Source organism: Poromitra crassiceps, assembly GCF_964638095.1.
Source record: "Poromitra crassiceps genome assembly, chromosome: 2".
Lineage (NCBI taxonomy): Eukaryota > Metazoa > Chordata > Actinopteri > Beryciformes > Melamphaidae > Poromitra > Poromitra crassiceps.
Genome location: NC_139624.1, coordinates 54,499,332 through 54,513,259, shown reverse-complemented (window position 1 = coordinate 54,513,259; position 13,928 = coordinate 54,499,332). Strand labels below are relative to the sequence as shown.

The 13,928-nt window shown below is 45.0% G+C and overlaps 1 protein-coding gene across 1 annotated transcript in view; it reads left to right on the top strand.

Annotated features, from left to right (window-relative positions):
• ttll1 (tubulin tyrosine ligase-like family, member 1) overlaps positions 1-13,546 on the top strand; it is a 39,576-nt gene extending 26,030 nt beyond the window's left edge. The window contains exon 9 of the mRNA XM_083654063.1: positions 13,229-13,546. Within this exon, the coding sequence (XP_083510189.1) occupies positions 13,229-13,358 (130 nt within the window). The 3' untranslated portion in view covers positions 13,359-13,546. The remainder of the gene's footprint in view (positions 1-13,228) is intronic.
• Positions 13,547-13,928: the final 382 nt, after the last annotated feature.

Here is a 13,928-nt window from a genome sequence, read left to right as displayed (position 1 = left end):
GCATTAACGAGCATGAAAATGGCGTTTGTGAGGTCACAGTGACCTTGAACTCTGACGTTTGACCACCAAATTTGAATCAGTTTATCCTTGAGTCCAAGTGGACCTGTGAGCCAAATTTTAAGAGATTCCATTCAGGCGTTCCTGAGATATCATATTGCGTTAACGAGCCTCGGACGGAAGTCTGTACGGACGGACGGACTAACCGAAAACATAATGCCTCCAGCCACAGCTGTTGCTGGACAGAGGCATAAAAACAACATTCGAATGCACTGCATTTTTGTGTTGCAAGATACAGCTGATGGTTTCCAGCCCGAAAATTTCAAAAACTAAATAAGTGACTCTCAAAACCTGCCCAAGCCCATTTCCCCCCACATAGCAAACCAAAACAGCCCAATCACCCAACCTGGCAACACAGCGATGGTGCCTCAAAAGATCATGGAAAAGGGTAGGGCTTATTGATTAAATTAATGAATGTTAATTCGGTTAATAATTTACTTTCCCCAATGCGTGCGTTCATGAACTGTCCCCCTTTAGAAAATAGTATGTTGTGTTCAGTCACATGCCTCTTCCTGTCCAACTAACGTTAGTCTGCATCCAGGTGTTCACTCAAGACGAGGCTTTCAAACGTAAAGACATTATTTACACTGTTTTTAGCTGAAATTTTCACTATAGCTGTGAGAAGCGAGAAGAAGTGCTGTTGCTAGTGTAGTGAAGATGTAAGCTAAAAACAGGATATAAATTATGTCTTTTCAAGTCAACTTGACATCTCAGGGCTTGTGGAGCATTGAGGTGAGCAGTATGGAGGCATATTATGTTTTTTTTGTTCTGATGTTTTTATGCCTCTGCTGGCGATAGCCCGATAAGGTTTCGGGTTGTCCGTCCGTACCTCCATTCATCCGTCCATCCGTCCGATGTTCGTTAACGCGATATCTCAGGAACGCCTTGACGGAATTTCTTCTAATTTGGACGAAACGTCCACTTGGACTCACAGATGAACTGATTAGATTTTGGTGGTCAAAGGTCAAGTCAAGGTCACTGTGACCTCACGACCGCCCGTTTTATGCTCGTTAATGTGATATCTCAGGAACATCATGACGAAATTTCTTCAAATTTAGCTCAAACATAAATTTGGACTTAAGGATGAACTGGTTAGATTTTGGTGTACAAAGGTCAAAGTTCAAGGTCACTCAATGAGTCACTCGCCGCATGTCCGTCTGTTCCATCAAGGAAGGGGGCGGGCCTAGGTAAAAGGGGCCATAGCTAGGGATCGGAAGGTCGTCGAGGGTTGGGATTCCAGGGATGGGTAGGGGGTGTGAGTCGTGGGAGGACACGTGGTGAGGGAAAGGGGCGAAGCTAGGGGAAATGGGCCGTAGCTAGGGATAGGCAGGTCGTAGAGAGTCGGGATTCGATGGGTGTGTAGGGGAGTGGCTAGAGGGTGTGGGTGGTGGGAAGGGGTGGGACTAGGGAAAAGGTGCCATAGCTAGGGATAGGAATGTTGTAGAGGCGCTGGCTTTGAGGGGTGGCTAGAGAGAGTGGCTAGGGGGATGTGGGTGGTTGGAGGCGGTGTGGCGGTCAAGGAAGGGGGACGGGGCTGGGGAAAAGGGGCTTTAGCTAGGGATATGAAGGTTCTAGGACACACATGGGCAAAATGCGACCCCATTGCCAGACCCGGCCCCTGGACCATCTCAATCCGACCCTCAACATCCTCAAAAGAAAAAACAACAACCCCCAAAAACAAAATAAAAGGAAGAATTTATTTTAATAAATCTCATCTGCTACAGCCATTGGATTTGTATCACAGTATATATTATATTATATCGGGGGATTAACAGGAGAAATGATCAATCACAGAGGGAGAGAGGGTTAAAAATAGGGAGACTCCCGCGAAAATCAAGAGTGTATGGCAGACATGATGTCCAATTTGTGGCCCTTGGCTTACTTGATGTAAGTCAGTGTGGCCCTTCGCTTATTTAATGTAAGTCAGTATGGCCCTCTAGAAAATAATTTTGACCACCCCTGTTCTAGGAGGTTGTGATTCAGGGGGTGGGTTGGGGGAATGTCTAGGGCAGGGGTGCCCAACCAGTCGATCGCGGTCTACTGGTTGACCGCGGACTGACCCCAGGTCGATCGCGAGGGCTGTCAAAAATCGTTAAAAAAAAGTTATTTTTTATTTTTTATAATCAAATAAAATATAATGGAAGTACATGCAGTTGTTTATTTTAATTATGGATCATAATACAATGCAATTCCAAATGCACTTTTATTTTAAAAGTAGCCACACAGTGAGAAAAAATAAAGTGAGAAAAAATAAATCATGTATTGGGGGAAAAAAAGTGATGCATCGATTTAAGATGCATCGAGATTAGGGGTGTCACAATATATCGTCCCACGAAATTTCGCGATAGTAAAACGTCACGATATGTATCGTTGAGATGAAATCTCATATCGCGAATCTTTTTTTTTTTTTTTTTTTTTCCAAAAAATAGACTAAGAAACGTCTTTGTTTGTTGAAGTTCAATGTGTGGAAAGTAGTTCAGTTGAACAAGTCTCTGAAGAGACACATGAGAAGTTATACAGGAGAGAAACCATTCAATTGAGTTTCTGGCAAAACTGTTTACTTGACAGGAAAAACTGAAGATGCATAAAAAATAGATTAAGAAAAGTCTTGTTTGAGTTTGAAGAAAAACTGAAGATGCATAATGAGAATTTATACTGCTGAGAAACCTTTTAGTTCAAAGTAAATCTAAGTGACGGTGTAACTCATTCTATTTCAAGATAAGCCTTATCTCCAATCTCATGTTTTTTCTAGTTGTTATTGTAATAACAATTTCCCACAACAGCATGTTTTGTATTTGTGCATTTCAAATAAAATACTACTTTTCCAGTCATATATTGTCATTATTCAAGTTTAAAAAAATATTGTTAAAATCGTATCGTATCGTATCGTTATCGTGAACCCAGTATCGTGATACGTATCGTATCGTGAACTGAGTGTATCGTGACACCCCTAATCGAGATGCATCGATAATCGTAATCGAATTGAATCGTAGCCCTCTGAATCGTAATCGAATCGAATCGTGAGGCCAAGGAAGATTCACAGCCCTAATGTCAAGTGGTTGTGGGACAACGAGAAAGTGTTGAGAGGTTAGTTACTGCAGGCTGGAAACGATTTGCGTGCGTTTGCGATGTTGAAACTGGACTGGTAGATCTCGGGAGGCTGGCTACTTGAAAAGTAGATCTTGGGTCAAAAAAGGTTGGACACCCCTGGTCTAGGGGGATGTGGGTGGTGGGAGGGGGCATGATCAGTAAGGGGCTGGGGCTAGAGGAAATGGGCCGTAGCTAGGGATAGGAAGGTCGTAGAGAGTCTGGGTTCCAGGGGTGGGTACGGGGAGGGGGTGGGTTGGTTTGGGGGTAGCGGTACCATTTTCCATATTTAAAATGATTAGCCATGTTGTTGAAGTACTCCCAAACATTGCCTAAAGTGCCATAAGGATGAATGGCCACACCACTGCGCTGAGGGCTTCAAGGTACTGTATTTGTGCTTATATGTGTCTGGACAGACATGGCTGTAGACTGCTCACTTGTTGACGGAGGCATACAACCGTGATGCGGTATTTCTAGTTTTACATTTGAAAGTTGGTCACATCTGCTTCAATTGTTTAGGAGAATTTTGCAACAGTGTTTTGCTATGAAAATCCATGAATGTTTTTTGGACTAAAAAACTTCACCTGTCCTTAATTCCATCAGCATGGGAGCAGTGTTGGGGGTAACTCATTACAAAAGTAACACATTACATGTAATATATTACTTTTAGCAGTAACTCATATAACTTATTACCAATAGTTACTGTGTTGTGTTACTTTGTCAAGTAACACAAGTTACAAATTGAGTATTTTAATAATATATATTTAAATAAAGATACAATCATTCCCTAATCAAACTGTGTGCTTTTATGCAAATAACCACTATAGATGACAATAACAAAGGAAAAGGATAACATTTAGAATTTTGGATGGTTTACACTGACTTCAAGACTGTTTAAATTCTTTTTCGGGATGGTTCCGGGGCGACGATGTCATTCTGCTACTGCAGTTTTGGTGAAAGTAATGCAAAAGTAGTGTAATAAGTAACGAGTTACTCTACACAGACAGTAATATTGTAAAGTAACTTATTACTTTCAAATGAAAGTAATATGTAGTATACTACATTTTGAAAGTAACTTGCCCAACACTGCATGGGAGTGAGTAGATAATGACAGAATTTTCATTTTTGGGTTAACTTATCCTTAGCCCCGGCCCGGTGAGTTTTGGTAGCCATCTCTACTGATGATTTAAATCATTATGATGACATGACATCATGGCAGACAGTCAAAGCTTCAATCGAAAACATCAATAGAAGCTTCGAATGCGAAAAAATGACTTTCGGTACAGCCCTAGGGTGAAGTCATATTTGAAGAAACTACTGTAACAATGCTGCATCCCCTCCACCCCCTAATCCTTTTTGGTGATCCTCATACTGCCATGTTGCTCTCCCCGTCTTTCCATGGGAGAATTCTGGCAGCAGAGTAATATATATGGAGAAGTCTGGCGGCTTAATACCTTGGTTGCAATTGCAAACACACATACCTCATAAAATGTAAAAGTACCCCATAAAATATAAAGACTTTTTCCAAATCGTTAGGATCCAATGGAAATTACACATTTTGGCATGGAGCTCAGAATGATGTTCTTTCACATACAAACGCAAACGCAACTCGCACCTCACCTTCACGCATGTGAAATGACATCACTTCATCACTTTTAGAATTATATTTGTTGACCAAAAATAAAACCCTTCATTTGAACTTACTCTACATTTTTGACTATATCTTATATCTTATTACATAAGTGACTATGCAGCTCCTTTTAGAAGACATCTATTGGCATGAGGCCATCATCAACTGACAGATATCTTGATGCTATAAACCTATGAATAGTTTTAGGATGCACCCCACATTCCACTGTAGATGCAATTACTGCACAATTATATCACAAAAGGACAGAGCTGCCGATGTTAAACAGCAGTGGAGAAGTTCAAGATTCAAGATTCAAGATTTTTATTGTCACTCCGTAGTACAAGTATCACGTGTGAAATTCTTGTGCTGTAGGCTCCGTTACAACATAGTACAAATAACAGTATAACAGTGCAAAAACAGGGCATATAGATGCAGTAAAACAAGAGAAGAAAAAGCAATAACAGTAAACTTTCCTTTTCTTTTCTGGCGTAGACACCTTAAACATGATTAAACATTCTGTTTGCACAGGTGCAAATAACATAGGCATAATTATCATATGTAATGGTAGCAGCTGCTACATGATTGTTTATTTGTATGTGTTAAGGAGTCTCATGGCCTGCGGGAAGAAACTGTCCCTCAGGCGATTTGTTCGTGCTTTTGGGACCCTGTATCTCCTCCCTGAGGGTAACAGGGAGAACAGGCTGTTGTGGGGGTGGGATGTGTCCTTGATGATCTTCAGGGACCTCCTGAGGCACCGTTGGTTGTACAGTTCCTGCAGTTCTGGTAGCTCACATCCTGTTACGTGCTGGGCCACGTGCCTCACTCTTCTTAGCGCCCTGCGGTCCATGGTGGTACAGTTCCCGTACCAGGTGGTGAAGCAGCCAGTCAGCAGGCTTTCAATGGTGCCTCTGTAGAAGTCCCTGAGGATTTTTGGCCTTAGCCCAAATTTCCTCAGGCGTCTGAGTCCGTGTAGTCGCTGTTGGGCCTTTTTGACAACAGTGGCGGTGTGGCTGGCCTATGTCAGGTCCTGGTGGATGTTGACTCCCAGGTACTTGAAGCTGTCCACCTTTTCCATCACTGTGCCATTGATGGTGATTGGGGGGTGTGCGTTCCCCCCCCCCCCCTCCTGTAGTCTACAATGATCTCCTTGGTCTTGGAGACGTTTAGAGAGAGGTGGTTGTCCTGGCACCATTGTTCCAGGGCCTCCACCTCCTTTCTGTAGGCCGTCTCGTCGCTCCTGGAGATCAGCCCCACGACCGCTGTGTAGTCTGCGAACTTCACGATGGTGTTCGAGGTTTGAGTCGCCACGCAGTCATGGGTGTAGAGGTCGTACCAGAAGGGGCTGGAGACGCATCCCTGGGGCGCTTCTATGCTGATGGTCAGTGGGGAGGAGGTGAGGTTGTCCACTCTCTCTTTTTGTTTGAGGCTGTTTGGCCTCCTGTGCACTGATCGCGCGGTGCAGCTCTTTGAGTGCGTTATTGGTGTTTGCCTGTGGTGGGATGTATACTGCAGCGAGGGTCACTGTTGTAAATTCCCTTGGACTGTAATGAGGTACGCACTGAAGCATAACATACTCCAAGTCTGCTGAGCAATATGTCCCGATGTTAGTGTTGTTGACACTTCAGTTTTTGTTAACCATCAGACAAACACCGCCGCCCCTCATCTTACCGGATCGTTCAGCGTCTCTGTCCCCTCTGTAAACACTGAATCCAGGTAATGTGATGGCGTGATCCGCTGTTTCAGGTGAGAGCCAAGTTTCAGTCAAACACAGAACGTTACAGCTCGCCATGTCCGTTTGGAATTGTGCCCGTGCTCTAAGTTCGCACATTTTATTTTCTAGTGCCTGAACATTGGCCAGCAGAACGCTGGGCAGAGGTGGCTTGTTTGCGCATCTTCTCAGGCGGACGATTAATCCTCCTCGCGTCCCTCTTTTCCGTTGCTGTTGTTTAAGTTCAGGAAATTCAGAGAGGTCAGGAGCCAACCAGTCCTGGTCCTGATATAGGATAGCGCGTCCCTGCTGTATCTGTGCGTGGTGGCGTTGGCGAAGCCGGTACCGCTGTGGCTACGGCCACAGCTGTTGTTGTTGTGGCTGGCGGTGTCCTCCATCTTGTGCATGTTGCGTCGAGAACAATGGTCCACTAATCCGCGCTACTGTGCACTTTCTTTCTTGCAAAAGTGCAAATACGCTACTATGTACACTATATAAAAGACACTGATATATACAATAGGTGTTTACAAAGCGAATAGAAGCTACGAAATTATAACGAAATTATAAACAAAACGAATTTACTCTAAGAAAAGCCTATATCTTACGGAGCTCTGCAGCTGGTCGCCCTCTCTCTCCCGGCGCCCTCTCCAACCTCTGTGTTGTGGCAGTGGCAGAAATCCTCAGGTCATTGTCTCAAATCCAGTCTGAAGGAACTGCTTCTCAAAAAGGTTCTAACATCTGGTCTGCACAAACCCATGTGCTCTTGTCTAAACAAGCTTACCTTATGCTTGTTTATCGTTAGTTGTTACCTTAGTGACCAAGTTGTTTTTCAACAAAACTATTTAGCATAAAAAGCATATTTTTTACCATCTTCCTTTCAGCTAGTTGGCCCAAAGTTGCTTGAATTGCTGTCAGATCCATTAATGCTAGTTTGGTGAGAGAGCTGAGTCTGAACAGCATAGGTGCTGAGTAATTATTACTATGTTTCCGTCATGTCTGACTCTACTTTGACTTAAACCAATCACCATTAAATTTGCATCTATATTTTGTTTTACGATCACTAGTGGAATACCTGTGCAGTGTATTGAGTGTAAATGTGTATGGAGCCTCCATGCAGAACGGTGGAGACCATTAATCTGCGCGGCCCTAGTCTCGCTTGCCAGACTCTATCTCTGTTTTGTGCTGTACGAGCACAGTAGAGTCTGGCTGCTGTTACTCTCACTCTGGTATAGCAGGGGGAAAGGCTCTGTTATCTTTATAACCATGCACCAAAAGTACCAAGCAGGCCTGCTTTATTGCACAATCCCAAATCTTTGTCAAAACTTACCATTTTCAGCATGTAGCAACAAGCTAGCGTTGTTGTTCACTTGTTTCACAGCGGGCGGAGGGATTTGAGATCGACAGATTCGACATACAAGGAGCGGAATGGAAATCCATAAATGGTTGCAGCCGGTCAGTCGGAGCCAGTCGGAGCCAATGGCAGAGCTTACAGGGAGTGGAAAGGGATTTTCTTCCGCTGCCAACTGAAATAGTCGGCCAATGGCAGAGCTTATACCAGCAGCCTGCACAATGCAGTCAGACTAGCGCGGCACTAATTACCTAATTAAAAAGTCTGTCTCCGTTAGGTCACCCGCAGGGGTGCTCTTTACACTTCCTGAAAGATTCAGCCTGATCGCACGTAAAATGGCATAGCTGTGGCTGAACACAATAGGATATAGGATAGTTCTGATTCTGATACCCATTGGAGCACACAATCACTGGCCATTTAGTCAGACCTCGCTCACAAATTTGGCATCTAGCTTCTCTCTCCCCAGAGGGTTTCCCTGGCTGATTCCAAATCCGATCAGGTGTTCGCCTCCACTCAGGTGTGCTCCATCAGTAGCTAACGAATGGAGCTCTCCATGGTGCTGAACCTATGTTGACTCATGTTGGCCACTAATTAGCTAGTCTCTTAAAACAGACACCTTGGCTCCCGCAATCTGCAAATGCTCCCACCTACCCGTCTGTACTTCAAGCAGGGGAAACTTGGTCAAAACGGAAAGGGAAACTCCGGTGAACATAATGGACTCTGGTTGGACTGGATGTCTCGCCTTTTGGCGGGTGGACTAGAGATGCACAGATGAGCTATTATGCCACCCTAATCCACGTGTATGCATGAACCATCCGCCCGCCATAAATCCGTGCAAATTATTTTTGGACTATTTATAGATCCGCGCCCGCCGTGCACCCGACATTTCACAACACTATAAATTAGCGATTTGGGTAGATGAACTTACTGTTTCTGCTGGCGTCGGTGCGATTGCTGCAGTTGACTCCAAATAAACTTCAATGCTGTATTATAATCCAGTCCAGCACTTACCCATGTAGCATACTAGGCTAACGCTATAGCTTTAAGTTTAGATCAAGACTGGATTGCCCTGTATGGGAAAATAATACAAGCGTGTCTTCACTTCCAACGTGTCTTCAGTGGAGACTCCTGTTTGACGTTCTGGTGACATCATTGACCATATAAGGAGTAAGAAAGATGGCTATTTGTTTACTACTGCGTGGCTATTTGTTTACTACTGACTTGGGTCCTTCGGGGGTAATTGGTATCTAACCATAGGCGGCTAACATGTGCCTGATGAAAGATTAAGCTTAAAATACGTTCATAGACTAGATAACGTAATTAATATTAATGTTCCTCATTAATGATACATCATTTCACCCACCCGCAACCCATCCACTATCAATCAGAATGTTTATTTTTATGATCCGCCCACGCGGTTATAACTGCAGCCCGCGCATCTCTAGGGTGGACTAATGAGCGGATAAGGTGGGACGTCTGCTCATTCATTAGTCCAATCAGAGTCCATTATTTTCACCGGAGTTTCCCTTTCCATTTTGACCAAGTTTCCCTTGCATGAAATGAGATTGTCACTGGAGCATTCGAAGATTGTGGAAGAGATAGACTGGCTTGAGAGAGTACTAATTAGCTATTTTTGCGCATTTAGTCAGCCCTAATTATCTAAATCAAAAATCCGGCTCCGTTAGGTCACCCGCAATCTTGGGGAGTGTGCTGCCCGGAATCAGACGGAGTGCATAGTCTTAGCGCCACCTACTGGGTACACAAAAAATTCTAGGATACATACTAGCAGTCATGCTTTTAAAAGCAGTTCCTTCAAGCCGGATTTGAACCAGCTACCTCATTCACACTATAGTCCTCCGCTATATCAAAGGGAGCTGGTAAATCTGTGCTCATGGGTCATGCTTTTGGCAATGTGCACACAGGCATCCTGTGATAACAATTGATAACAAGTTCGACTTGAACTTTGGGAGTGCTCTGCTGGGAACCCGATGGAGTACGGTGCCCACTTTCTGATACGTGGATACTCATAGCACCACCTACTGGCAACCCTAAAAGCGGTTTATCTCGAGAACCGTTCATCCGATCAACTTCAACCTTGGGGAGTGCGCTGCCGAGAACCCGACAGTGTGACCCGACAGAGTGCAGTGCCAAATTCCGTGCAATTCGGACACGTGCATAGTCATAGCACCATCTACTGGCAACACAAAAAATGGGTTATCTCAGGAACATGGCATTCACATATCTCAAGAATCATCCGATCGATTTCAAACTTGAGGGGTGCACTGCTGGGGACCCAACAGAATGCAGTCAGTGCCAAATTTCGGAATGAGTTTGGTCACACACCACCCCAAAAAGAATTGCCCCTGGCGCATTGTCTCCAGAGTCTCCACCCTTGAAATCAGTGCTTGCTCATTTCTAGATCAGATTCTAGGATACTTTGGAAATAACACTCCTGCCTGCTCATTTCTAGATCAGATTCTAGGATACTTCGGAAATAACACTCCTGCCTGCCTCGCAGCACTCTCTCTCACTGCCTTCACCCTTAATAGCTGTCATTTCCAGTTCTTAGATACATACTAGTAGCAGTCATGCTTTTAAAAGCAGCTCCTTCGAGCCGGATTTGAACCAGCGACCTAAGGATCACTTTTATTCACACTACAGTCCTCCGCGCTACTATACCAACTGAGCTATCGAAGGAAGCTGGTAAGTCTTTGACAGAGCAGTGACTCATGGGGCATGCTTTGGGCCGTGTGCACACGGGTCCTGTGAGAAAAAGTGGCCCTCTGTGAAAAACGCTTTACCTCGGGAACTGTGCATCCGATCAACTTGGGGAGTGCGCTGCCGGGAACCTGATGGAGTGTGGTGCCCAATTTCGGACACGTGCATAGTCATAACTAACCTTGCTTGCAAGATGGATAACCTCGCGAGATCAAAATAGATTCTCTCGACGTATCCATCTTGTCATGCACAGGCAGTTAAGATGATTGGTCGAACCATGCCGGCCCGACCAATCAGCGGCAGCCGTAGGCGGGCTCAGGCTCGTCTGGGCAAGTAGTGGGTACATGGTCTTTGTAGTTCTTTTCACTCGTCAACATGGCTGCCGCCGCGGAAGTGACAGGCAGTCTGAATGAAATTGAATGTAACGTTCCCAATTCTATGTATTAAATTCTAAAAAACGACCCTCAACATTTGGGAAGGCTAAGCCACACAACTAGTTCGTTATAATCTAACTAAATGCTTCGAAGGTGACTTTACGACCGTGCGGACTCAATCAATGAATACCACGGAGGCACAGGCATACCATCAGGCACAGGCACCTTCGGCGATCTGATTGGTTGAAGTTAACACCCACCAGCGGTGATAGACAGATGGGTCATCCAATCACCTGCCAAGTAGCTTGGAAAAAGTGCCCGCCTCCGTCAGCGGGTCTGGTTACTGCATTTCCAGATCGACTGGTTTAGTGAAACTATGTGGAGCTATACCGTCCATCTGGCAGCGTCAGGTTAAGTCATAACGCCATCCACTGCCAACACAAAAAAAGGTTTATCTCGAGAACCGTTCATTCGATCGACTTTGAACTTTGGAAGTGCGCTGCTGGGAACCTGACGGAGTGCGGTGCCCAATTTTGGACATGCGCATAGTCATAGTGCCACCAATCTGAGAACCCAGAATCTATTTCAGCACGTAAATAGACTCTGGGAGCGCCATACCTTTTTTTTAGGCTTCCTGTACAGCGTGAATCTTCCGCCCAGGACTTCCGCCTCCCCGCAGTGCCGCTCTGTTGTTGTACCAGCGAATATAAGAGTTCTGGTCCCGAACGCTAGTAAATATATAAGAATTTTGACATTTAACATTCAAAATAAAAGCGACGCAATGTATGTTTTTAAAAGGCACCGCGCTGTACAGGAAGCCTAGGTGGCCTGTAGCGCCACCTACTGCCAACACCAAATATGGTTTATCTCCAGAACCGTTCATCCAATCGACTTCAACCTTGGGGAGTGCGCTGCCAGGAACCCATAGTCATAGCGCCACCTACAAAAAGCAGTTTATCTCGAGAACCGTTCATCCAATCGATTTCAACCTTGGGTAGTCCGCTGCCAGGAATCAGACAGAGTGTGGTGCCCAATTTCAGACAGGTGCATACTCATAGCGGCACCTACTGGTAACACAAAAAGTATTTAATCTCGAGAACCATTCATCCGATCCACTTCAAATTTGGGGAGTGTGCTGCTGGGGACCCGACAAAGTGCAGTGCCAAATTCTGTGCAATTCGGACACATGCATAGTCATAGCGCCACCTACTGGCAACACAAAAAAATGTGTTATCTCAAGAACTGTTCATCCGATCGACTTCAAGTTTGGGGGAGTGTGCTGCTGGGGACCCAACAGAGTGCAGTGCCAAATTCCGTGCAAATGGGACACGGGCATAGCCATAGCTCCACCTACTGGCAACACAAAAAATGGGTTATCTTGAGAACTGTTCGTCCCATTGACTTCGAACTTGGCAGGTGTGCTGCTGGGGACCCAAGAAAGTGCATTGTCGAATTTTATGCAATTCAACCAATCAGAACATGGCTTTCATGTATCTCGAGAACCATTCATCCGATGGACTTCAAGGTTCAAGGTTCTTTATTGTTACGTCTCAATATACAATTACACGAGAGTAAAATTCTCGTATTTTGGCTCCTCCACATAGCAGTATATTATTAATAATAAAATTAAGTCAGAAATTATAATAACAAGGCAATAAAAAAAGAATAGTAGGGCAACAATAGTAAGACAGTAAACAGTGAACACAGTATACTGCAAAAAAGTACAATACTGCATTAAAGTACAAATTGGGGCTGTGCTGCTGGGGAGTGTGGAGTGCGAATTTTGGCATGAGTTTGGTCACAATTGGTCACCCCAATGCCATTGCATATTGTGTCCAGAGTCTCCACCCTTGAAATGAGCGTTACTTCTTATTATAGCATACATATTAGTAGTCATGCTTTTAAAAACAGTTCCTTCGAGCCGGATTTGAACCAGCGACCTAAGGATCACTGTTATTCACACTACAGTCCTCCGCTCTACCAACTGAGCTATCGAAGGGAGCTGGTTGATCAGTGACAGAGCAGTGGCTCATGGGTCATGCTTTGGGTCGTGTGCACACATTGGTCCTGTGATAATAAGTAGTCCTCTGACAATAGGGTGAAGAATAGTGTGTGTTCTTAACGAGGCGGTACGGGTCATGCAAAAACTGTTTATACAGCAAATCCATGTGAAAGCAACGCAAGGGATTAATGGGAATTCCCTTGCTCTCGCTTGCTCTCTCTCTCTTGCTCTCTCTCTCTGCTTACTATCACTCTCCCTCACTGTCTCTCCCTGACTATGATTTTCCTCTGCTGTGTGTCGCCAGGTACGATGAGGAGCAGGCACTGAGCGAGAACGCCGAGCGCGACCTGCGGAGCCGCTCGGGCCAGTCGCTGGGGTCAAAGGGCGCCAAAGGGGGCGCAGGCCTCCGCCCCGCCGCAGCGACCTGGAAGTGAGGTGCTGCCGCCGACCCGTAATGACTTCCTGTGCGTTATGACGGGGTCCAGTGCGGTGCAGGGGGATAAAAAGGACCACCCACCTTTTTTCTACCCCGCCTGTCCGATGGACAACTGCTCCCTCTTTTCCCACATTTCACTGACAGACGCACAAGGAGCCGAAGACCCCGAGAAAATCAAACCGCATGATGTTCTGGACCACCTTCTACTGGAGCGACTTGGAGAGTTTTAGAGCCAGAGCTTGTGGCTGTTTCTATGAAAGTGTAACAGCAAAAAAAAAAAAAAAAAAAAGAATTGGGGTTGGGGGTGAGCGAGAAGGATTGCAACGAGCTGAACTATGCATGATGACTGACTGAGTACTGACAGACATAGCACACAGCTGCTAATAAGAAGGGCCTCTGTGAAATACTGTAGGAAACCTGCATCAGACTAGTAGAGAAAAAATGGGTTAAATCCAAGAGCACCGTAAAGGATATGAAGATAGAATTATGGATAGGCAGTTGGTGTATATAGACCACAAAATAGAGAGTTTAATAATCTTTTATACGTTAATAACTCAGTATGTATATG